Below are 26,832 nucleotides of genomic sequence, written 5' to 3' on the forward strand. Positions count from 1 at the left end.
AATCAACAAATATTACGGGTTTAATACTTATAGATCTGATAATAAAGTGCATAATATTCTCAATACAAATTACAACAGGTTTTCATCTCCTGTAAATATAGGCCTAGAACTCGATAGAACGTTACGACGCCCATGTAGCTTTAAAATGTCTTGCAGACAGCCTAACACTGTATCGTCATAAAGAATTGGATAAACGTATGTTGTAGAATTCAACACACGACGTTTTGTATTTTTGTTTGCTGCCATTTTTGTCAAGTTATGGCTTAACAAACCCAACAACATAAAATTAGGCCCACTGGTCCTACTAAGGAGTGCATTCGTGATAAAATAAATTTTATGTCACATGTTTGTTCACCATTGATTCAGGTTATAATACTTTTTTAACAACTGGTTTATTTTTCGTCATTTCATCTAGCCTAGCTAGAAAAACTCCACTCCCAAAGACTTTATAAGACTTAATAAGACTTTGTTTATGTAGAGCATTTTGTGTCTTTACTCCACTTTTTGAAATCTCACCACTCGTTTGGAGATTGTGCTTTTTCTATTAATGCTCCGCGTCTGTGGAATGACATTCCTGAATGGATTTGGCATTGCCACACAATTAATTCTTTTAAAAAATCATTAAAATCATACTTTTTTGCTGAGGCATATAGTATTAATGAAGCATAAACAAACAGTGTTGTGATTAGCGCCTTGAGCACTTTTAGTGGATATATGTGCGCTATATAAATTGTTATATTATTATTATATATGTTTGTCTTGTGAACCTCTGAGGGTCCCTAATGATCAGCAATTGCTGGATGGATCACCCTCATGGTTTAACAAAATATATAATTAATATACTGTGTAGGTTGTATATCATGCGTAGTATTAATTATGCTAATTATTCTGAAAACTCCCATATTAATGAAGCGAATCATCCACCCACCACAAAACACACTTTCAGTTTTCATTGTAAAAAGAATAACATTTTCCGCGAACAGCATCGTAATCAATATACATTATAGCCTACTCTCCCACATGATTAACATTTGGATGTATTCGATTAAGATTTTGATTTTAGTAAAGAAAATTACTTCACAGAAGTTAGCCGATCCATAGAACTTAACAGTGATGTGTATTCTGTGATAATATAATACGCAGTAATATTATGTCGTCATTGCTGCTTGTAACAAGAGTGTGACGTCATCAAGAACTGTGACGTTGTAGTCGTCACATGGTTTCCTTGAATCATCACGAATGCAAATACTACGCTTGAATGCACTCATAATAAATGGTCGAATCGAAAGATCTTACCGGATCGTTTCGTTTAGCTAAAAACAGACACTGTACATGTTAAAGCTTACAAGATACGTTGTGATTGAATTAAGTAAGTACTTTAAGTTTAGTCGTCGACAATAACAACCCACGACGAACTCTGCCGATTGTTGCTCAGTGCTGTATTTACGTCGCTACAACTACAAATACAAGCGGTCATCGACCTCACTTCCTGATAAAAACGATTAGCCAATCAGATCTGTACAATGATACTAGTCAGTGGAATGATAATATAAACGCGTTATTTAACAACCAAACACAATCACTTAACCGCAACCGAGCAGGACCAACGATTATTTTGTAGTAGGATACTAGCTGCTAGAAGAAGAATTACCACAAAAAGGAACGAAGCGTGCATACCTCGCTACTACACACTACTCCATGAATAGTATAGCTAACATGCCGAGAGTGGTTCCAGACCAGAGAGCGAAATTTGAAAATGATGAACTATTTCGAAAACTTTGTCGAGAGTCAGAGGTATACATTCAAGTATATTGATTTTTATCATCGTATGGATACATATAAAGTCGATCTGCAGGCTTCTGCTCATGTTTTGTTGTGTATTTTCATCACGATTACGCAATTAAAAGAATTGTCAATATTTGTTTACGCAGAAGCTTTTACAGAGACCGACATACAATCAACGTTTATGGTTTTCACCGATCGGAAACAAATAGCCTACTTATGGATAATATTATTATTTGCTATATTACTTAATTCTTATTTTGTTTTGGATTAGAAATCTACATGCGTATTTTTATTTGATTGTGAATATATACCTTTTCTAAAATATTTCGGGTTTTCCCCTTTTCAGATTAGGTATACTGGGTTTCGCGACCGATCCATAGAAGAAAGACAAGTAAGGTTTCAATCGGGTTGTAGAGAAGGTCATTCGGAATTTGTAAGTATCATTTTTATTTTTTAGTATTAAGCCTATAGTACTTTGGCCAGTAGGAAGCATATTATGTATAAGATAAGTGTGCAAAGTACAATATCAGTCGAGAGCATAACATGTATATATATACATACCGTGCACTGATGGTACAGGTAAGTGGTTCCATAATAGTAGTGCACTGATGAAGGGCTAGTGTTGCCCGAAAGCTCTGCTAACTTTTCTGGCTGTTTTACTTCTCGTTTTGATTTAGCTTTTCGCTTTTATTTTGTATCTCCATTGAGATCCAGCCACTGATACCCACAGCATTGTCACTTTTTCAGTAATTTGCCTTTGGATTTATATAGGCCTATATACAGTATATATTTTTTTCTGCAATGTTGACTATTATTAATTTGTGTTTTTGTCGAACTTGATGACTTATTTAAAAGCATATTTATAGATATATATGATAAACGACCTTAATTAAAATAATAAAAATTCCCACTTTAATTGGATCATATTCAATTAATTTATTCAAATTAGTAAATTGAAAAAAACAATCAATTTTAATTGTATTCGGCTTAGGCCTATCTATAATCATATTTAAAAGTTGTTGATCGTAAAATGTGGCAAGAAAGTCGGAAATATAACCATAATAAAAAGCTATAGAACGTTAGGCCTCATGTATCATGAAAAATGTTTTTGGCCTAGGAGCTATTATACATTTCACCATAGGGTCAAGTACCGTCCTAGTTTTTAATATTGAACCACTTGCCGTCACTCATATTATATTTTGTTTATACCACCGACAGGCAATTATATCCACTGGAACAAATCTTCACCTTCAATTCGTCCCAAATTCATGGGCAGATGATAAAATAGATAGACCTCCACCAAGGGAATATGTTGATTTTGAACGGGAACGAGGCAAGGTAAGTGTATACTGTTCAAGGAACAGAATAACATCACGATCAAATTGTTTTTGATGTAAGAAATGCTACTATTATTGTATGTAGCCTATCATCGTAGGCCTACATATTATAGGCCTACTCTGTTTGTGTGTGTGTGTTAAATTTTAAAAAAGGTCGTAAAACGCGTATGATTTTCATTACACTGGAAGCTTCGGTCTTTTTAGACAGGCTTACATGTGTATCACGTACAAGTAGCAAGGCCAGAGAGGCTTGCCCTATTTTTTTCCTGTTCCGGTTCCTGAATTGGTGGTACATTTCGTCACCTTTATTCGTTTATTAGTATCAAATCGTCCTCTTTATGTGTAGGGTGTCCCTACACGCGCGGTTCCCACGTGTTGAATCATACACACGTATCCCACGCAAAAACAACGCTACAGTGGAACCAGCTATTCAAAAAATTCATTCCGGATGTATACATGTTTATATAATTATTCTTGTTCACTTAAATCCTCAATGATAATACGCTTAATATAAATGATAATGGAGCAGTTAGTATCCAGTGTAGGCTTTTTATTATTCTCGTCCCACACAAGAGTTTTCCATTTTTGAACCGAATAATAAGACAAAGCTTTAAATCCTGTAGCCGTGAACCTGTGGAATATAAAAGAAAATGGCGAGATTTCGTCGCTACGCACAGTACCAAACGTAGCCTTACATTATCTTGCTAGGCCTACAATATGTAACAGTTCTACATATTTATTACAGTTGAATATACATAATTTTTCGAGTAAAAAATGTGTACATAATTTATTTTATATATTTTTGTAAGACTTTTACTCTTAATCGATTTATCAAATTATCTTTTGGTATTTTGTTATATAGGCCTACTGTACAATGTGGTTATTTCTCCATGGTTTAACTAATATGTTATTGGGAGTACTAGTATATTAGTAGTAGGCCTACTGTACAGTGCCAGAGTGGCGTATACTGTGGCGTTGCGTTTATGGTTTTGTGGTTTCATTTGCCTTATTTGAGCTGTCGGATATACAATATGGCTTATTATGATTACCGGCTACTTCAAGTACCTACTTATGTATAATGAAAATGATGCTTTTAATTATCATTACTACACACCTAACGGAATACCGGTACGCATTAGAAATCCTTGCTATCGGATTAGACCAGCTGAGTTACGGAATACCGCATTCAAAATTACGGAATACCGATTGATAATATCGTATTATATCAGCCCGAGTTACGGAATACCAATACGCATCGGATATCGCGAAGTACCGTATTAGACCAGTCGAGACGGAACTTCGGTACGAAAGCCAGAATAGAAGAAAAACAGTTGATATCATTTTTATACCTTATCTTATACATGTAACTTGCTTTTATCTGATTATTTAAGATGTAGGACTACAACGATACTAAAATGATATTAAATTTAAGGTAGGCCTACTGCTCTACCAAATATCCTAATATTAATCTCCGCAGACACCTCTGTCAATGAAATTAACATTAACGGAGACTACTAAACCTAGGTTAGTGGTCTACAATTAGAGTAGACAAAGACCCTGTGTAAAGCAGTGCCATTTTCCACACAAACGAAAACTTCTGTAATTAGCACGAAAGTCAATTTCTTGCCCCAGCATGATGTGAAATGGATTTCAGTTAACCCACAGTCGGCTATCGTATAGTGTTGAAACCCATGTATTGTGTCTTAAAATTCATAATGAATTAGGCTTACATATGGTGTTACAATACCAATGCACACTCATCCTCATGACACATATCTTCATTCATTTGTATAATTAGTCACGGGTTATTACATGGAAACGAAACACCCTTTCTCCGTTGTTTCATGATAAGAGCATAAGATTCAATCTTTTTGTAATTACATTTTGATGTGTTATAAACAGTCGGGTTCTTTATAAATCGATGCCCTTTCCCTTTGAGTGAACTTAAAGTTAATGATACCGTATACCACATTCTGTACAGTACGTTACCAATTTTGTTGTTTCGGAAGCTTTCCCGACATCGAATTTCCGCCGAAGCAACTGCCGTCCCACACCCAAGTAAACGCCTCTTCTTAAGTCGTAACATAGCCTTGACTGACGGCTACCCTAGTCAGAATAAAAACGTTTACATTTTACAATTGAATCACTGTCCAGACAGAGATTCAATCACATTAAGCAAGCAAAGTTCATTTGTTCAATTTGTTATCAATTATCAATCCACGCGTACAAAAGGTTTGTAGGCCTATATGTATATATTTAAATCGTTTAACTTTTGTATGGCTTTAGGTTTATGCAATTATTCCGAATATAGCATTGTAAAATAAAGATTATATGACCAGGGACGATTTTTTGATTTAATATAACTCTTCCCTGATAAGACCTAGGAAATTATAATTTAATGCAATATTGCGCAAATTTCATAAAATATAATATTTAAAATGACGTCACAAGATATTGAAAAAATACTGGGGTAATAATGCTTGTAAAGCGCCTTTGAGCATGATTACTCATGAAAAGGGCGCTATATAATGTGGTATTATTATTATTATTATTATTGAAATTTTTTATAAAAAGCAAGAAAAAAGGTTTTTAAAAGTGTTTTAAAACTGTCGAGGTTCTTTGTTTTCCCTGTGCAAACTGACGGCATGTTCATTTAGTGCAACTTTAATGTGACAGGCTAGATAACTCAAGATTGAACCGTTTATTTATAACTGCGAATAGCATTGGTTTCTTTAGTTACAACAGTTCACCATTATTTTAAATCAAGCATTAGACAACAAAGAAGTTAACTTTATTTAAATAAAAGTACAGCGTAGACGCAATGTTTCAAGTACAATGAACCCAATGTTGCAGGCCTATCTAATGGATCGATATGTCTGAAATAAAGAAAGAATTAACGGATAGTAGGTTCATAACATTTTACAACTGATGCCTACCTTTAGGTCCAATATGAATTTCTACCAGATACCAATTAATGGTTGCGAAATAACATCTTCAAATTTAAGAAACGTTGCCAAAATTTAAATTTTACAACCAGTTTAATTTGGTGATACATCTTGCTCAACTCTGCTGCAGTGTTATAGGCCTACCTTTAGGTTTAATATGAATTTTTACCAGATAACAATTAATGGTTGCCAAATAACATCTTCAAATTTAAGAAACGTTGCCAAAATTTAAATTTTACAACCAGTTTAATTTGGTGATATATCGTGCTCAACTCTGCTTTAATGTTATAGGCCTACCTTTAGGTTTAATATGAATTTTTACCAGATAACAATTAATGGTTGCCAAATAACATCTTCAAATTTAAGAAACATTGCCAAAATTTAAATTTTACAATTTGTTTGATTTGATTTGATAATATATCTTGCTCACAACTCTGCTGCAATGTTAAGGCCTACCTTTAGGTCTAATACAAATTTCTACCAGATACCGATTAATGTTTGCCAAATAACATCTTAAAATTTAAAAAACGTTGCCAAGTGCTTAGAGTTGAATACGGACTTCTGTCTCTGTTTGAAAGTTGTCATTCCAACAAATTTGTATAAAACGGAAACCCGGGGTCCGATAGATAAATTATGGTAAAATTATTAATTTGATAATCTAAGGTCGCGGTGGTAAATTCAAATATAAAAGATAATATAACAGATAGTTTTTTTCTATAGTTGATCGTCCTTGTGTATTGAACATTGTTATACTTTTAATTGCACATGCCTTCATGTCATGTTGCCCATGTGAATAATTAAATGTCCGTGATATTCGGTTTAAACCACATTTTAGAAACACGTGTTTGAATAATCGCAGTAATGTAGCATTATTCACGTTTGAAATTAAAAATATATTCATGAATATAAAAATATATTAAAACGTAAATCCTTGAACTACTTTAGAATTAAATCTCGGAAGAAAATAAAGTACGTTTATATTGACATGAAATATTTTGGGTAGGGTTTTATTTCGAAGGAAATCGTGAATTTATATAGAGAAGTATATACATTTCCTTATAGACACACCTCTTATTAGAACATTTAAAATACTATTATTAATATTATTATTATATTATTGTATTAACAAACAGAACAAATCAGTATTGCGCTAATGTACAGTACTGTCCAAACTGTACGGACAACTAGATTAAGAAAAATAGAAAATACTTATTCTGTATCAAATAAAATAATACAACCAGCTTTAAAATTGTCGCTGATATAATAATAATAATAATAATAATAAACCAGTAGGAAGATATTAGTAATTTCACTGAATATACTACTGTATCTAAGTCAAAGTCGAAACTGCCCTGTTTAAAAAAAGTGCGGAAAACCTTGTTTCAACACCATGAACTAATTTAAGAAAAAAACAATCGGTCGAAACAAACTGAGATTATGGAGATATTGTTTGTTTACAAACTGAATGTTTATTTAATTTCATTAGTGAATTTTCTTAGCCTAATTAGTTTTTGTTTAAACAGCCTTTGTAATAAACTGTAAAATAATTATTATGTGTCTGGATCATGTGAGATTCAATAAGGTTTTCTTGGAAACAGATCCTTGGCTGACTGACTGATTACTAACATACGGCACAAATCATTGCAAATCTTCTATTCGGCTTAAGCGTATACTTTACACTGATACAATTTTCACATGTTCAGCAACAAAGGGACTACTATGCATGTACTTTCGTTTGGTTTTGGCCCTCTTCCAATTTCATTCAGAATTAAGTTTCCAGTACATACCACTACACGTGTAGAAATATTTCCACATCCACTGTCCTCTGAGTGGAAATAGTTGAATGTGATAAAAAAAAGTAGGCCTATCCAGTAGTAAATATAAGTAAATAGTAAAGTAGGTTTTTCCAGTACAACATTTTAAGTACAACTTGTTAATCACTTGAAATACAGATAATTTACTTTAATATCTTTAATGTATGCATATTGCCAAAAGAATTAAAGATTTAATATGTACATGTTACTGGACCAGACAAATCTTGACTCTTGAGTCTTCTGTATCGATTGATATAGACTAGAAGATGTTTTTTTTTAATCAAGTTATGTTCATAAATATATTTTTAATATGGTATGAGGTGCGCTTCCGTTTATCTGTTTCACCTATAAAAAATGTTCTGTACACTTTGTCAAATCATGTTTTATTTAATCCACGACAATGAACACGAAATTGGAACAAAATCATCGTATATTTTCCCTTAATAGTAGGCCAACATAACAATTTTATGTGAGAAGATATCAAAGGGCACGCAGTGTTTTTCCTGTGAAAACAGTAACATTGGCACCACTTTCAGTATATCCTATTTCTTCAACTGAACAACTGTGTAGGCCCATATAAAAAAATACTTATGCCAAAAATTGGCGTATGCCAAGTAGGCTAGAGTTCCAAGATCTATTTTATCGTTTATTTACGAGGATATTATTATTTTGTATAACAGAACCCCTTCTTTGAGATATTCATAATAAGGAGAAACTTTCTTAAGAACAATCGATGCTAGACATCGTCCCCATACTGTAGTATTTTACCCCGGCAAAAACCTATTAAAGTATTAAAGAAACACTTTCTGTGAGACGATTGATAATGTTTTACCACAGTCTACCCGTTCGGCATCGTCGAGTGGATAGTTGGTTTGGTCCGAAGTTGTATTTTCATCTCGAAACCGTATAAAAGTATAGTCGGTGTCGTTTGTAGCTTCGATAGAAACCTACACTATTTAATCCGATGTTTTGGATCGCCGAGTGACGTCACGATAATTATTCAAATTCGGTTCTATGATTCATCACTCATCTATTGTTGATGCATTAAAATAGATTTGTTTGTCCCGATTGGTGAATAAGGATGAATATATTTTCAATGCGAACCTATAAAGGCAACCACGTAAATCGAAAGATAACGTTTAACAATGCATAGGGCCTAAACTTTTTGTCTGGTTTTGTGGTGAGAAATAACCCATGAAGAAATGCCTGTACTTATAACATGAGTAATAAATACATAAGGATACGTCGGTTTAAAATCATTTACGAGTTTCTTTCATTGTTGTTTCATTCATAAGTTATTAATAAATTGAACTGTGTGTAAATTAAAAATTAAAAATATATAAGCCTAGCTACACATTTTAATTATACTTCAATATCGCCTACGTATGCCGTTGTGTGTAAACCCATGCCATGCTTCCTATCGATAATTGACCAGGCTTAGATAAAATTGCTTTCATCGTTCAGAAAAAACAACGAATATGCCCTTATTATTTGTTTAAAGATATTATTCTATTTTTTTCAGGTACACTTAAAAGCACATTTTATATTAAATGGTGTTAGCGTATTATGGACTGGTTGGATAGATATGGTTCGATTAGATGGTTTAGGCTGTATTGAATTTGATCACGACAGAGCAGCGGTGAGTTGTATACTTTTAAAGTACATTTCGTCTGAACAATTATAGGCCTAAGCCTATAGGCCTATTTTTTCTGTACATGTCCAAATTATATTTATCTGTACATGTCCACATTTTATTTTTTAGTATTTTTTTTCTGTTGGGACTTTAAGCACAAGCTTTGCTTTTTTAAATCTGTACCTCCTTCATGTTTTATATTGTTTAAGAAATTGTATTTTATGTTTGTTATGAATGAAGGAAATAAATGTTATTTTGATTGATTTTTGATTGAAATAACCAGTTATGTTACGGTTAATAACATGAAATATCCAATTGATGATTACTGTTTGTTATTACCGTATACTTCAAACGCATTTAAAAACATTGGAGATTTGAATATTGATATATACTCAAATTTTGTATTTGAAATGGTAGTCGGCGCATTAAAACGGCCGAGAAACCATGTAAAGCTTGTTTATTATGTGGATGTTTTCTCAATGGATACCAATACTATATTAGAGTCAGCCATGCCTAACTTTGGCACACTTGTGTTAAAGTTCGTTATTGTATTCTTAATTTAATACGTGAATGTATGTTAACAATTTTATAGCCACGGCATCAAACAGATAGGCTCAATAGGCAAACAAAAGAACAATCCTGTACGGATACACTATAGACACGGTAACACAATACAGAATACCGATGTATTTAAATCCTTTTGAATAATTTCCGTTTGTTAATTATTAAGATTAACATCTTGGCTCATTAATAAAACTCATACACAATGCGATTCGAGTTTTAGACCAGACGCACATTATTTTTCTGAACTTTTCACCAACGGATACAATTCAGGCCGTTACTAAACAAAATGGCCGATCACAAACAAACGTCTGGCCTAAAATGATGATACTATTCATAATTGATATTTAATGGATTGACAATTCATCACAAAACATATTCCAATTTAAATAATTAATAGACGAAGGTTCGCAGTTGTTATTATGATTATTTAATTACGACTATAAAAGATCACAAAATCTTTAAAATAAATGAATTGGATTAAATACAAATGTTTAAACTCGATATGTGAAATGTTCAATAGTTTGTTAATTGTTTCCTCTATTTCTTTCATCCACGAATGTAGGCTAGGCCCTTCTAAGCTAATTTATTTAAAGACAACATTTTGCGAAATCTTTCTGTATTATATAGACATTTATTAATCAAAATGATCTTATCTAATAGGCCTACATTACCAGGAGGTTAAACAAATAGACTTCCCTTTTCGAATTTTTAACATTATTTAAATATATAAAACTAAATATAAACTTATTGTGGTTTTTATGCAAATATGTATTTCATAAGTAGAATCGATACCACAGACAGATAGGTTTGTTCAATGCCAGTAGGTCAATATACATATTTTAGACGTAGGTCTATAGGGCTATTCGGGGCTTTATGTTAAAGGGCAGAGATGCACATGGCCATTAGATACTTTATTACGGCTATTTTGGTTTATAAAAAGGGCCTAGAGACTTCTCTAAACCGTATCGTAGCCTAGCCTACTGTACAACCCAAACGGTTTTAACGTAGGTAAATTTATAAGAACTTGAAGTAAGAATTAAGAGACCTTATTTATAAAACTGTCAATTTGGTTATAGAAGAAATACGTAAGTATTAATGTACCAAGATTCGGTGCTAAAGCAAAGGAAATTATGTATTCCAAGAAACGATATTTTAATACCACTACATGACACGTCACCATTATAAAGATTTAATATTTCGAAATTAAATATATTATGATCAGAATCACATTATTCTTCAGGTAGTGGGCCGGCCCATTCTTTACAATTCAAAATGTATTTTTAATAATCAAAATGTTAAAATTTTTGTTTGTTAAATAAGTATGGATATTTAACAATACTCAATATATAAGATCAACTCCCAGTCCAGTACGTAACTTAGGCCTACATTTATTGTTGTTATACGGTACATCTAATTAAATTAAAATCACATTATGATTATATCGCATTATTACATTTATACAGTAAATTGTATGGTATTTATTTAATTAGATTTTAAATAAACGAATTTATTATTATTTTTTTATTGTAGACCGAAAATAAAATACTTTTAGATACAATTGAACAAAAGAATAGGCGACTTCGTGAATTTGAAGAACGACAACGACTATCTGGGTTGCATACGAGGCAAGAAAGACGTGTAGAAAATGAGGCCCAGGTGAGAGTTCGATAGGTGTGTACAAAATCCTTTGTTTTTCATGTAAAATAAGTACCAATGTTATTGTAATGTTGCTATTTTTCAGATTTAGATACTTTTTATTTTATGTTTGTGCTCAATCCGTAATAAAATCAACATTTGAATTGGTTTTTATAAAAGAAATCTATAGCCTTCCTAAGGGCCTACATTCATTTTTTGGACTTACTACCTACCACATTTGACCAGCCCGTGACGTAGACTTGTATCCCTGTGTTTATTGGAAAGTTTAGCTCGCCATGCCCAAATTAAGATCACCGGTTTGCTAGCCTCTAAAGGGTTTACATTGTGTAGGCTAGGCTCGCAAGCCGAATCATGATTTGGATAGACCACAACCAAAAATATGTTTTCCCCGAAGTGAAGGTATTGTGTCACTATGCGATAAACTTAGCTAGTCAAGCCATGATACTTCTGTAGGCTTACATTTTAAATTTGAATAGATTGCACCAAAACTCTTTTTCTTCGTTATTTCAAATTAAATTTATCACAAACAGAGCTCTTTTTTTTCAAACTGAAGATAAATGTACAGACTGTTAGCTGGTCAAGCCACGATATACTGTATAGGCCTAAAAGTAATATGGCCGAGCCCTTATTTTAAATTTAGATCCTCCCGCAACTAAGACGAATTTGTTTACCGTTGTAACTTTTAATGATATAATTACTCAGCAATTTCAATTTGTATGTAAAACGACAGTGCATTTTAATATTATACACAAATAACATTAGATATATTCATTTAGTATTTTTATAGATATTCTTGATTGAATAAAGATACCGAATAAGCCTATATAATATCATAGAAATATAAATTATTTTTAAAAACGTCCAAACCACACCTTTATTCATTTGATATTGTAAATATTTCCTGTTACAACTTAAATGAGTTGAAAATATAAGAATGTCCATTCATTATGTATTTCGTGTTTCGTACTTAAATATGCACTGTCATGGCGTAGTTATTAGGCCTACAAACAAATAAAATAAAATTTGACCGTAATATAGTCACTAACATTTAAAAAATGGACACAATCAGTAACAAAACATTTTAATAAATACTTTATATGATTGACAATAGGCCTATAATAAAAACATTTTATATAAAGAAGTCTATGAAACAAAAATAAATTGTTAGTTGTTGAGATGTTACGTTATACACTGTATTATCACGATGTGTTCGATCCACCACAAGAAATAGATTTAAAATATGTTGTTCGAATTTCAAGAAAAACGGTGTTTAAACTAGAAATGCCAACCAATACTCTTTTATACTACCAAAAGGTGTAATGATCAGATCATATAAAATCGTTCTACTCGTCTTGTAGGTTTTCGTATTTTTTTGTACGCGCGTATTGTGTTATAATACGGTCATTTTAGCGAAAAGAAAGAAAAGAAATAGGCCTAGGCCTATATCGCAAATAGCAAAAAAGAAATACAGGTAGTATAGACCTTTTATGTGCAACGTTTGGGAATAATATTTGAAGGGGCTATTTAAATCGTACCGGTAATAAAGATTAGGGGGCGCCTGACACATTTTTGCAAATAGACATACTACCGTTTGTGTGGGAATCCACACAAAGCAAAACCACGAACAATTTCAGGAACCAAAGCGACAATAATATAAATACGATTCCCCTTAACAATGTCCCATAAGAAGAGGTTACTGCATTGTATAAATTTTAAAATTTCTTTAATCTCATGTATATTTTGTCTACTTTTATATCTCAATAAATTATCATAAATACGCAGAAGAAAAAAAAATTGCGTTACGGTATCTGCCAATTTCTCATCACCATAACCATAGAGATATTCACTTTAATATCTCTATGCCATAACTAAATTTCCTAAAAGTATTTTACATAGGCCTACAGGTTAATTTTACAGAACAATAAATCGTAGCGAACCCGACATTGTACGAACTGGTAGGTCTTACAAACGTATTGCTGACGTCATAGTAATCTTAATATGGGACAATAGAAATACTTTGTTATGCCAGCATATTAAATTTAATTTTAGCTTCCTCAATACAATTGGTTTTAGATCGCGACGAGCGATTTGTTTTCCTATCCATTCATGGTTCATCCGGGTACCGGTAAACCCTCTTTACATTATATGTTAATTCTTCCTTGTTGACAAACAAACCTACCGGTTAATTAGTTTACTACAGTATACTACCGGAATAAAATCCTACCTGGTATTAACATTGAATATGATTAACCTTGACGTTATATATATTTATCAGGGTAAGTCGATTTGTACCCATTATTATTAGCGATACTTTTAGCCGAGGGATTATGATGCTTGGCTACCACTCCAAGTTTCCTGAGTTTAAGCCCGTCCCATGTCAGGGGTTTTTCTAAGGACAAAATTACAACTCCACTCCTAAAGACTTGTAATAGGCCAACGACTTGTAATAGGCCTAAGACTTTGTTTTGTAGAACATCTTGTGAACCTCTGAGAGTCCCAAATGATCAGCAATTGCTAGATAGATCACCCTCATTAAATATGGAAAAAAAAAAAATTACTTGATTTTAGGCGGGAATTAAGTTTTGTTTCTCCTGTCGTAATAATTTATGACGTGTTTGTGGCGTTACTGTTCTTCAATCAAAACAAACGCTGAGAATCTACATCAAGTTGTCTCTCTCCGTACCGTACTTTTTCAAGTTTAACTGTCTTCTCGCAATGAATCATGACTTTCAAAACTATTCGTTTTACAACATTTTTGTGATTGATGAGTTAATAGAGTTTTAATATTGACCGGACTTTATTGATTAACGTCTTTTATGGTAGTAAAATTAGCAAATATTTGAATTAAATTTAATTTGTACAGTGTGTATCAACAGTTTGACGAAGAAAACTCTTAAAAGTAAAACATCATCATCAATGGCAAACAACAAACGGGTTTATTCTTTAATTTTAAACCATTACATTTCAAATATATTTTGTTTTCATCTGGTTTTGTTGTTCTCTTTCTCCCAGTGTCTCTTTTTTCGCATTTAAGAAGAGACTGTACATCTTTTAATGGTGGAATGCCCTGTATGTAAACTTAAGTTCGACTAAAACTTGGTATAATATTACTGACTTTCTGATACAGTACCGTGCTGTATTGACTTTTTGTATTGTGTAATACATTTACAAGGCAAATATACCTGCTTGCTTTTGTGCTATATAAACAACCCAATATAAGTTATATCACCAGAAATGAACGGCAACGATCGTTTTCAATAGACCACTTTGACAGCAATATCATAAAATAATATCAAATTAAATGTATTTATTTTGGGAAGCTGTTGCAACTTCCGATCGAACATCCGAACTGTTGTTCCGTTATATTTTGCTTCCGGCAATCATCGGATCTTTTCTTCTTTGTGGGTTTTCTGGGAATTTCACAATACAGGGGGTCGACGAACCTTAATTTGTGTGTAAATCATCACTTTGGTATTTGGTTGGAATTAAGAAACCAAGAAGAGAATTGACAACGGAAGGATAAGAAAATAAAATTGACTGTCTCGTAATATTGCAACAATACCGTTTTATTGCCCCACTGTGACAAATCCATTACGTATTTTGTGTTGCAATACCTGTCCTACTCAACAGCTAGAACAATACGTTGTATTTAGGTCCTCACTTTGATTAAATTAGGCATAGGCCTCACTCATTATGGCCCTGGCTGTACACCCAGTACCAGATCAAAAACTTTATTCTGTCCGCCTGATATTATAATTAGGCCTGGTGGTTGATATCCAGAAATGAATTGTTTGTTTTAATGTTTTTGTATACAATCTGGTAAGGCATACTGTTCTTCGAACCGAGATTATTTATTTGTATTGTGTTTACATATGACAATAAATTTAATCTGAATCTGTGATAATTATAAGTCAAATAGCCTTATACAGTAATTTATTATAGACAGATTAGTATTTGTCTTTTATCGGGGTAATTTATAGTTTATCTTTCTGTTGTTATTTAGTGTAGGCCTACTGAGAGGCCTACTACTATAATTTAAGAAGAAAAATATCCGAATTAAAAACAAACCCTCTTGTATTATACCACCCTGTTTACGCATTCCTATCGTTATTGGCGCGTCCATTAATTGAGCGCCGGCATTTCGTAATCATCGGTCGATGACTAATGCTTCAGAGCTTTGAAATTCATTTGCTAAAATTGTTGATAAATTATGTCATGGTTTTTATAAATCACTTCATTGTGCGCCGATAGACGTTTAACTGAAGAAGCAAAACATGGTGGTACTCGGAAAATCAAGAATTGTCTACTAGATTCTAATTATCTCTTATAATTCCACGGAATTGTAATTTATTTGAACTGAAGATATTAACATATTACAATAGATTATAAAACACAAATGTAAGTTTCTATGGTAATGAATAAAATAATAAATCGCGGTACTAGGAGGCTTTAAGCAGTCGGTTTCATGTAGGCCTATGCGGTAATTTTGTTTAATTTGTCTGCAGAATTCCGAGAGTTCCATTGAATAATTCAATAATTCAATAAAAGAAAGAGACTTCACAGAAACACAATAGGATTCTTGAAATGTTGTTCCTCATTTATTATTATCCATGTCAGACACACATGAATACATACACCGTTCAAGTAAAAGATATTAAAATACAAGGAAACAATAAAACCAACGTAAAATTAGTTAAAATGTAAAGTAAAATTGTTTTTAAATTAGTAAGAAAACACATTAGCAAAATTTAGTCATACAGTACAAGAAAACGTTGCATTATTGATGAATTGAATTACATCCTCGATCAAGAAGAGAAAGAAAACTGAATCCCTCATCTTATTCATACCCATAACGTTAAGCTCTGTCTGCACTATCAAAGATTATGTGACAAAAAAATATGCCCATATGGACATGATGATTTCATATTACTACCATATTTGGGCACGTCACACTTTTTTTTAATAGTGTAGACAGAGCTTTATACGAACTTTCTCAACAATTAAGACCATTGAGGTCTCTATTATGTGTAAATAAATGATAGATGGCGTCACTGTATTTTATGAACGGTTACCCCGGGATACAGTCAATTATATTAACTTTGTTGATTAAATATATTTATAGTTAATGTCCCACAATATCATTGATTTATTATTGTTTTGTGTTGATCTTGCAGGCAAGAATGGTACAGTCACACAGCCCGACCACAAGTGCGTCCTACGACAGCCATTGACGCCGTGACCAGTGTAATGAAAACTAGGCCTATCGCTATATTTTTTTGGTGGAATATTGTTTTTGTCTTTTAAGAAGATGGCTGTAAGGATTCTACGATGATGAATCTTCTATAGATATAAATACATTTCTGCTAGATGTAACAAAACACTGTAACCCAGCATTGTGAAACCTCAACGGGTCTTAGCAATGTGGGTGTTGGACCAAGCTAGCGAGTTAACAGTGGGGAGTTTTTTCCGAAGTGACGAATGTGAAACCAAACATCTTTATGAGAATGTCTGGAACGGCAAAATTGTAAACATGCCAAGAATTCCATAATTTGTAATGGTTTCATCAAAATTATCTGTATAAATATGATATTTAAGATTGTAATTAAAGTCTTTGTTTATGTGTGCATGTTATTTAATGAAAATGAAAATCTTACTTTAAAGTTCGATTTTTTATATGCTACTTAAAAACTATAAAGTTGTTGATACTGTTTTATTGTTGATATGATATTTTTCATTGTTTTTAGTGTTTTGAAACCTAAGCTTTTATTCATATTATATTTATGATCGTATATTTGACAAAACTTTGAAGACGATACGTTTATAGAAACTACACGTAAATACCAAATCGCTTGCCTTACGATGATCACCAAATTCAGATTACCTTTTTATATATATTTTTTTCATAGAAATTGTAATTTGTTACTGCAGTATATTAAAAACCGATAATTAATACTTAATTCATTCTCCTGAATCGAAGAGGAATATGCCTATCCCATAATGTGATGTCAAAACATTGATCTAAACGTTACGTCCGGAAGTGTACCGTGCGTTGCATTGTTTTATAGTAAAATGAGGTTTTCTGCAATATTGTTTAAATAAATGTAGTTAAGAAAGTAATGTTTGCTTTAAAAAATATTTAAATTAAAATAAATGATCAATATTGTTAAACACAAATCGTTTGACATGATTTCCAATGTTAAACGTATGCATGCTTGTTAAATTATTAAGTATTTATATAGTTAAGACGTTCCCTGGGCATATTAACAGATACTGTGTTTGAGTACTAAAGTTTGTTTTAAAAGTAGGCCTACCTTGTAACACAAGATTTAGGTATTCATATTATTGTTGTTTGTACAATTTGGAAAACACCAATCGTTCGAGATTGGTTTAACGAACAAATTATATTTTTTAAAGTTAATTAAGGCTGGACCTATCATTCATGCAATTTACCGTGTTTTGTGAAATTAAATATGTTCAGTCTAACTGATAAATTTAAAGTAATTTGTTTACTGTTTTAGTTTCTTGATGACAATGATATTTAACATATTGAGAATAATTGTGATACTGACGATGACGATATGATGATATCGATGGAATTACGATGACGATACCGATGATAAAACAATTGATGCTGATATAAATCATGTTTATGAATAAGTTCATGTTTGTGAATGAATTCATGTTTGTTATATGTTTATATTGTGAATAAGTTCACGTTTATGAATAAGTTTATTTTTGTGAGTAAGTTCATGGTTGTGAATAAGTTCACGTTTGTGAATAAGTTCATGTTTGTGAGTAAGTTCATGGCTGTGAATAAGTTTATATTGTGAATAAGTTCACGTTTGTGAGTAAATTTACGGTTGTGAATAACCTCTTGTTCGTGAATAAGCCCTTGTGAATATGTTCATGTTTGCGATGCTCATGTTTATAAATAAGTTTATCTTTATGAATAAGTTCATTTTTGTGAATAAGATTATCTCTATAAATAATTCATGTCTATGAATTAGTTTATGTTTATGAATAAGTTCATGTTTGTGAATAAAATTCATATTATGAAAAAGGTTATGTTTTTTCACATCTATACTATTGGTCCCAACACTTCCAAAATGAAATACAGTATATATCATATCATTTTTTTATTTCGCCAATATACAGAACAGTACAAAAAAAAAACAATACAAAAGTAAGTCAATGAGGCCGGATAACCTAAAAGTTTTTATAAAAAATTGTTAATTTAAAAAGATAGAATTAAGAAAATATCTTTAAAATATACATATGTTCAGATTAAAACAGATTATTAAAATATTTATATATATAAATATACATAAAAATGCACTGATGAAGGGCTAGTGTTGCCCGAAAGCTCTGCTAACTTTTCTGGCTGTTTACTTTATCGTTTTGATTTAGCTTTTCGCTTTTTATTTTTGTATCTCCATTGAGATCCAGCCACTGATACCCACAGCATTGTCATTTTTTTTCAGTAATTTGCCTTTGGATTTATAAATATACATATATATACATGGTACCAACAACAACACATGGGAATTCATCACATTCTATATATAATTTGTTTATTTGTTTTATGGCAAAACATAGAGCTAATAAAATTACACGGATGAACATGTTAATTAAATTGTTGGCGTGCGTATTCAACCTCCGAAATTACCCGAATGGAATATGTTTACATTTCTGTTATAATCTCATAGAACGGATAAATAATTAATACATTTTAAATCTTAATATACCTTATTGCACTGGATTCCAAGATTTCAATTGGTGTTCTGATTAGCGAACATGTGGTAATTATGCAAATTGGAATACAAACAACAAAGCGACATTCAGTGGTATGTTGTATGTAGGCTGCCGTGCTCATGATTTTCTATACTTTCTTTTGATTTATATACTCTCTTTGACATTTATTTATACGTTCTTTATATACTGTATTCATCTATAGATGTGCGTATCTTTTCATCAGGAAAGAAGACACAATTTGCACTATTCAGGTAGGCCTCGCTTTACTTCGTCAGTAGTTATTATTATACAGTGTTCCAACGATGTAGGCATACCGTATCTTAGGCCTACCGTATGTTTCATTGCCAATACCTGGTATTATTTTCGATATCATTTAAAATGTTGCCAATGAAATACACATATTTTATGTTATACTTTGTATTGTTTGAAAGGGGCTAGATTTTGTATAATACAATCTAGTATAGTAAAGTATGTAACAAAATAAAAAATAAAGAAGCTGTTTCAACTTTATGGGTATATTATTTGAGTACCGAATAAAAAAAACGAATGATTGTCTTTAAAATCACTCAAATAAGAATCATAGAAACTTGTCCGGTGTCGTGGTATTGTTGTACAGACACGTAACTCAATTAGTTATGACTGTTAGGCCCACTTATTAAGTAGTACTTATTATTATTAAGTAGTACTGTAGATACAGCAAAAGGTTTGTGGTAGGATACGCATACGTAGGCCTATAGGCCTACGTGTGTGCTGTGTTCCATTTTCATGAACTTTGCTGTCACAAGGGTCTCCATGTCTATGCCGAAAGGGATTCTCGCCGAAAGTGTCATAAGAACAATATTATTAGAGTGTTAGATGAGATCAGACTTAAATAGGCCTATGATCTTATTGTTGTTATACAGTCATATACAGTACACCTACTTATTAACCACATAATGTTGAAAGAGAAGGCCACTGAATTTATTTCACGTTTATGTATTTATTCAAAGCGATTAACAAGTTTAAAACAATTTTATCATAATAAAAAATTATATTTTCTGGTGTCTTTTATTTAGCTTTTCGTATTAAATTCTATGTAGGCCTATGTATTATTTATATCCAGTCATTTAAATAACTGTTGGACCTAGTAACCCTTTGCAAACTACTGTAGGTCTATTTTGTATTAAAATGTCAAACTGGCTTTTGTTTGCCAATTAAAATTGAGTTTGTTTATGGTATTCTATTTACAAACAGTACTATATATAATTTGCTGTGTAGCATTTTCCACAAGAATGTTACAGAAGCCCGTACAGTAGTTGTTAATCTAATTTTCGTTATAACAATTTGGAGGGCGCTAAAGAATAATTGAGATATATCACGATTAGTATTAGGCTACGGTGAGTACTATGCGTAATAGCTAGTAATAATAGTTTCATTATTTTCTTACTCATGTTTTCATTCTTGCAACATTAAGCAACACTTATGGTTATCTTCTATATAATACATTTACTCTTTTTTTAAAAATCATTCTAATTTATACACCTCCGTACAAATATTGTTTTAATTGCATGTCTAGGCCTAATTCTTAAGGCGCATGCCTATTGTTTCCTTTTATCATTAGTAACGTGTTTTTTTACTCATTTATTTTTCAATTTTATCAATTTAGAACTTCTACATGTAGATCTATCATCATTGATATGCAAAAATCTACAGCAGTTGCAATATATTAAAAGCATAATTACAAATTTGAACTATTCTCTAGTCTTAGCAGGGAGTTGTAAAATAAGTAACTGGTCTTAGCCTGGTAACATTAATATAACATTATATCGAGCTGCCTTGATAAATCTGTGATCAACGTAATACTGTACTATTTATTAAAGCAATTGTACTCAACCATCCCAAAGGCCAATTTACAAGGACGAGCGGTAACGGTAATAAAATATAGAACGTATGTTATACCTGATTATGACAATTTACACAAACAAGCTCAGGATAGATACAGATTCTACGTGGGACAAGCTTTCCGCTTACTGTTACCGCTTGTCTATATGTGAGAAGAAACAAGTACAACAAAGCGATAGAGTGGTAATTGAAAAAAAAACTCATTTTACAGCGTCAACAACAACATTGTTGTAAAAGCTGCCAAAGGTGCGTTGAATCTATTTAATGGTGTTATTATGACTATTATTAATGGTATATTGGGTTTTCAACTTCTTGATACGAGCCATTGTCGTTCATATTGTAATCATCATCATCATTATCTGAATCAGTAAAATCATCCCAGTCATTGCCATCAACCTTTATAGGATCATCAGACTTCATCTCAATGTTCTCGTAAACATTGTAATCGTTGGCATTCACATTGGAAGTAGTGTCAATGTTTCTACATAAGACGTCTTCTTCAGTATTATGGATATCAGTATTTGTGTATATGTCGATGTTGTTGATCATGATCTCTGGTTGATTACCTTTGACATTGTCCTCTAACTCGATATCGATTGTTCCTCTTTTAGTTTGTCCACTTCGACAATTTCTTACAAAACATCCAACACTGATCATTATTGCCACTATAATAAAACATGTTGCCAACGCTAAAAAAGAATAATTCAATATTTTACGGGAAATACCACCTTTTACTGAAGGTGATGAGGTTTTAACTGTAGTAGTACTCATTTCACTGCTAGTGTTGATGAGTGTCGGGGAATATTTTGATATTTCTGAAGACATAGTATTAGTCTCGTAACTGAAGTCTTTGATTGTGGTGGTGGGATATTCTGTTTCTGTAGACATCGCATCCGTTTTGTGACTATCGATGTCTCCGAGTGCATTTGGATCTTCTAATGTTGTAGAAGTAGCGGTAGTGTGACTATTGGTGTCTTCTGATGTCATCCGATAATTTGATGATTCTGACGTAGATGACATCGTTGAGGCATCTGGTACTGTATCATCATTTACGTGACTAACGGTGCTGTCGAATGACGTTGGATTTTCTGATATAGCAGTAGCGGTAGTGAGACTACTGATATCTTCGGATGATGTAATCGGGCATTCTGATAGTGTTGAAGCTTTTGTTCGAGTTTCTGATAGATATTCTGTTGTAGAAGTTGCATTAGTCATATTATGATTAACGATTTCTTTGACTGTTGACGCATTTACTCGTAGTATAGCTGTGTCAGATGTGGCGTTTTTAGTTTCGTTATTTATTTTACAAAAATAGTCACCTGTGTCCGCATACCAAACAGGTGCTATGGATAGCATATATTTCAGCCCAGTTTTATCACGACTAGTTGAATATCGTTGTTGAAATTCAGTTCGCACTATGTTGCCTAATTGTGTAATAGCGCGGTTTTCACCTTCACGTCTCCGCCACCATCTTATTCCATGCCAAGTTTCTAGAGGTAAATCTAGCTCACAAGTTAACGTAACATTTTCACATTCAGATACATTTTGACTCATTGGATGCTGAATGATCTGTAGTGCATATAGTCTACAGATTACAAAACTCAGGATAGTAAAAACAAACTTAATCATTCTCTTGATTTCTAATGTTCCACCTTGTCATAGTCATAGTATAAAATGTTCTTTTTCTTAAATAAAAAAATATTATTTTCGCATTGAATTTGATCGAAATTGATAATATTAATTAAGGATTCTATAATCTGATTGGTTAATTAAATTATAGGATAATTTCACTTTCATGTGATACGAAATAAAGTCAATCAATGTCCTATCAGAGTCATCCCATTTAGTTTTATTTTCATAACTTTTGAATCGATGCCAAAGTGCATGTTGGTCTTGCACAATATATTAGGTACATTTACTTTAGTGTTGTTTCCTGGAAGGTTTAGTTAAGTAATGGAAAGTTGTTTTAAATGATTTGAAACGTTTGCACGTGCGTTCCACAAAAATGATTACAAGTAGGCCCACAATAAAACCCATCGAAAACGCCAAAACAGAATATCTCGATATTTTACGGACAGAACTACCGCTTGTTGACGGTGGCAAAGATTTGACTTGTGGAATATTCTGATATTGTAGAAGTAGCAGCGATGACGTTAACGGCCGTGGTATATTCTGATACTGTAGAAAAAGCAGCAGTCAAATTTTGACTAGTGGTGTTCATGGATGTCGAGGAATGTTCTGATACTGTTGAAGAAGTGTCAGCGATGTTGTTAACTGCCGTGGAATATTCTGATACTACAGAAGTTAAATCGATGCCGTTAACTGGAGTGGGAAAATGTGATAATGTAGAAGTCGCATCAGTCATGTGACTAGTGTTGTTCATGGCTGTCTTGTAATGTTCTGATACAGTTGAAGTCGCATTAGTCATGTGACTAACGGTGTTCCTGGCTGTCGTGGAATGTTCTGATACAGTTGAAGTCGCATCAGTCATGTGCCTACCGATTTCGGCTGTCGTATGATATTCTGGTAATGTAGAAGTAGCAACTTCATATACTCGTTTTTCACCTGATTGTTTGGTTTTGTAACGGCAACCACTGAATTTTCACGTGCCCGCCACCATCTTATTTCATGCGAATTTCAAAGAGGTGAATCCAACTCACACGAAAACGTAACATTTTCACTTTGGATGCTGAATGATCTGTAGTGCATTTAGTCTACAGATTACAACATACAGAATAATGATAACAAATGATTTAATCATTATTATCCTTTATTGCTCATGATTACTCTTGATTTGCTCTTCGTTCAATAGTATACAATACGAATTCTTTTTCTTCAAAAACATTATTTTAACATTATTCTAAATAAAAAATTAATAATTTATTCAAGATAATATAATTTGATTGGTTCATTAAGAAGCATTGAATTATATATCGCATGATATAATAAACAAAATTATTAATTTTCACTGTGTATTGGTATGAGTCATGTCGTATCAAATAAGTTTTGGTTTTATTTTCATAACTTTAATGTAAATAAAATAACTTACAAAATATTGTTTGAATTATTGAATACAAAGAAAAGTAATACAAATCAGCAGAGATTAGATCAAAGATTGAAACAAAAAAGAACAAATACATGCATTTTTAGTCGCGTGCAACGAGACTCTACAGCTCACTATGTCGGTCGGTTGGTTGGTCGGTCGGTCGCTAAACACTAACTTGAGCACGCGCGCGACTGCAGCCATGTATATGGCCTTGTGTAAACATAGCTCAAATAAAAGAACATACTTTTGATTTAAAAAAAGTCAGATCAAAGAATTTTGACAGATTTGCAAGCATTATGCTGAAATTGAAATGTTAGTTCAGTTTATTTAATACATTTTGGCGCGCAACATTCGCAAACATAATTGTTATACAAATCAGCAAAATTATCAAGTTATAATCTCTTGAAAATATCAACGCTATATCTGCTATCTGCTAACACAATTGGATAATAAATTATTTACAGTGCATATTAGGACACATACTTTCTTTTAAATTGGCAAAATATTACACAGACAACAAACAGCAAAGAACATGAAAAACTAAATATCTTTTCCCGGATAACTCATAAAAGTTTGAAAAAAGGCCATCTTGTTTCAAACGGGGTCTAAAAGATATTTGTTACTTATTTAAAGTCTTAATTTAAATCATTTAACACGATAGTATCTGACATACACTCAAATGGTTTACTGGGATCTATTGGTATATATGGTTTTCAACTTCCAGATACGAGTCATTGTCATTCATGCCATCATCCTTATCTGAATCTGTAAAATCGTCCCAATCATCATCATCATCAACCGTCACAATTTCTTCGTAAACGTTATTGACATCATTGGAATTTATCATGGAAGTAGAAACATGTCCACATACTTCGTCTGTATAACGGATATCAGTGCATTTGTTTTCGATGGTCTTGGTATCATTCTGTATTTTACCTTTGACATTGTCCTTTAATTCGATGTCTAACGACCCTCTTTGTGTTTGACGTCTTCGACAGTTCCTTATACAGCATCCTGTAAAAATGATTACAAGTAGGCATAGGCCTGTGATAAAGCCCATTGCAAACACTAAAACAGAATGTCTCGATATTTTACGGACAGGACTACCGCTTGTTGACGGTGGCAAAGATTTGACTTGTGGAATATCCTGATATTGTAGAAGTAGCAGCGATGACGTTAACGGCCGTGGTATATTCTGATACTGTAGAAATAGCAACAGTCATGTGACTAGTGGTGTTCATGGATGTAGTGGAATATTCTGATACAGTTGAAGAAGTGTCAGCGATGCTGTTAACTGCCGTGGAATATTCTGATACTGTAGAAAAAGCAGCAGTCATGTGACTAGTGTTGTTCATGGATGCCGTGGAATGTTCTGATACAGTTGAAGAAGTGTCAGCGATGCTGTTAACTGCCGTGGAATATTCTGATACTGTAGAAAAAGCAGCAGTCATGTGACCAGTGGTGTTCATGGATGTCGTGGAATGTTCTGATACAGTTGAAGAAGTGTCAGCGATGCTGTTAACTGCCGTGGAATATTCTGATACTGTAGAAAAAGCATCAGTCATGTGACCAGTGGTGTTCATGGATGTCGTGGAATGGAAATGGAAACATAATTGTTATACAAATTAGCAAAAATATCAAGTTATAACCCCTTGAAAATACCAACGCTATATCTGCTATTTAACACAATTGGATAAGAAATTATTTACAATGTATATTAGGACACGTTATCCTTAAATGCTCCTGAGTAGTCCGTCATTCAATAGTATATGATTTATTTTCTTGCAAAAATATTATTCTAAATAAAAAGTTCCTAATTTATTCAAGATACTCTAATTTGATTGGTTCATTAAGAAACATTGAACTAATAATTTTTACGGTGCATTTTTGGTATGAGTCGTGCCCTATCAAGTAAGTTTTGGTTTTATTTTCATAACTCTAATGTAAATAAAATAACATACAAACTATTCGATATTCAATTGCAGGGAAAGTAAAATAGAAGCATTGGTTCAATTATTTACAGACAGAAATGTTTAAAATTGTAGTACAAAGGAACACTGTCATTATTTGAATATGAAGGCAAGTAATACAAATCAGAAGAAATTAGATTTGTATTTACATAAATTGAATAAAAAATGAACAAATACACACATAGCTCAAAAAAAGAACATACTTTTGATTTATAAAAATCAGATCAAAGAATGTTGACTGATTTGCAAGCATTATGCTGGAATCCAGATTCCTACATTGAAATGTTGCTTCAGTTTATTTAATACATTTTGGCGCGCAACATTCGCAAACATAATTGTTATACAAATTAGCAAAAATATCAAGTTATAACCCCTTGAAAATACCAACGCTATATCTGCTATTTAACACAATTGGATAAGAAATTATCTACAATGTATATTAGGACACG

General features: G+C 32.4%; 1 protein-coding gene and 1 long non-coding RNA gene across 2 annotated transcripts; one reads left to right on the top strand and one right to left on the bottom strand.

The window, feature by feature from the left end:
• The first annotated feature begins 1,429 nt into the window (after positions 1 to 1,429).
• On the top strand, positions 1,430 to 18,235 carry LOC140057482 (core-binding factor subunit beta-like). The gene is made up of 6 exons (XM_072103153.1): positions 1,430 to 1,794; positions 2,132 to 2,218; positions 3,004 to 3,123; positions 9,404 to 9,520; positions 11,609 to 11,749; positions 16,909 to 18,235. The coding sequence occupies exons 1-5, from the start codon at positions 1,699 to 1,701 to the stop codon at positions 11,747 to 11,749; spliced, it is 561 nt and encodes a 186-aa protein (XP_071959254.1). The 5' UTR covers positions 1,430 to 1,698; the 3' UTR covers positions 16,909 to 18,235.
• On the bottom strand, positions 3,078 to 6,958 carry LOC140057484 (uncharacterized). The gene is made up of 3 exons (XR_011846952.1): positions 6,059 to 6,958; positions 5,112 to 5,228; positions 3,078 to 3,753 (listed from the first exon to the last, which is right to left on the bottom strand). It is a non-coding gene; the product is annotated as an uncharacterized lncRNA (long non-coding RNA).
• Positions 18,236 to 26,832: the final 8,597 nt, after the last annotated feature.

Source organism: Antedon mediterranea, chromosome 8 (genome assembly GCF_964355755.1).
Source record: "Antedon mediterranea chromosome 8, ecAntMedi1.1, whole genome shotgun sequence".
Taxonomy (NCBI): domain Eukaryota; kingdom Metazoa; phylum Echinodermata; class Crinoidea; order Comatulida; family Antedonidae; genus Antedon; species Antedon mediterranea.

Excerpts from the sequence above, each read along its gene's own strand:
- LOC140057482 (XM_072103153.1), top strand. The coding sequence starts at position 1,699 with ATGAATAGTATAGCTAACATGCCGAGAGTGGTTCCAGACCAGAGAGCG. Across the intron at positions 1,795-2,131 it reads AACTTTGTCGAGAGTCAGAG|ATTAGGTATACTGGGTTTCG; the intron begins GTATACATTCAA and ends TCCCCTTTTCAG. Across the intron at positions 9,521-11,608 it reads TTGATCACGACAGAGCAGCG|ACCGAAAATAAAATACTTTT; the intron begins GTGAGTTGTATA and ends TTTTTATTGTAG.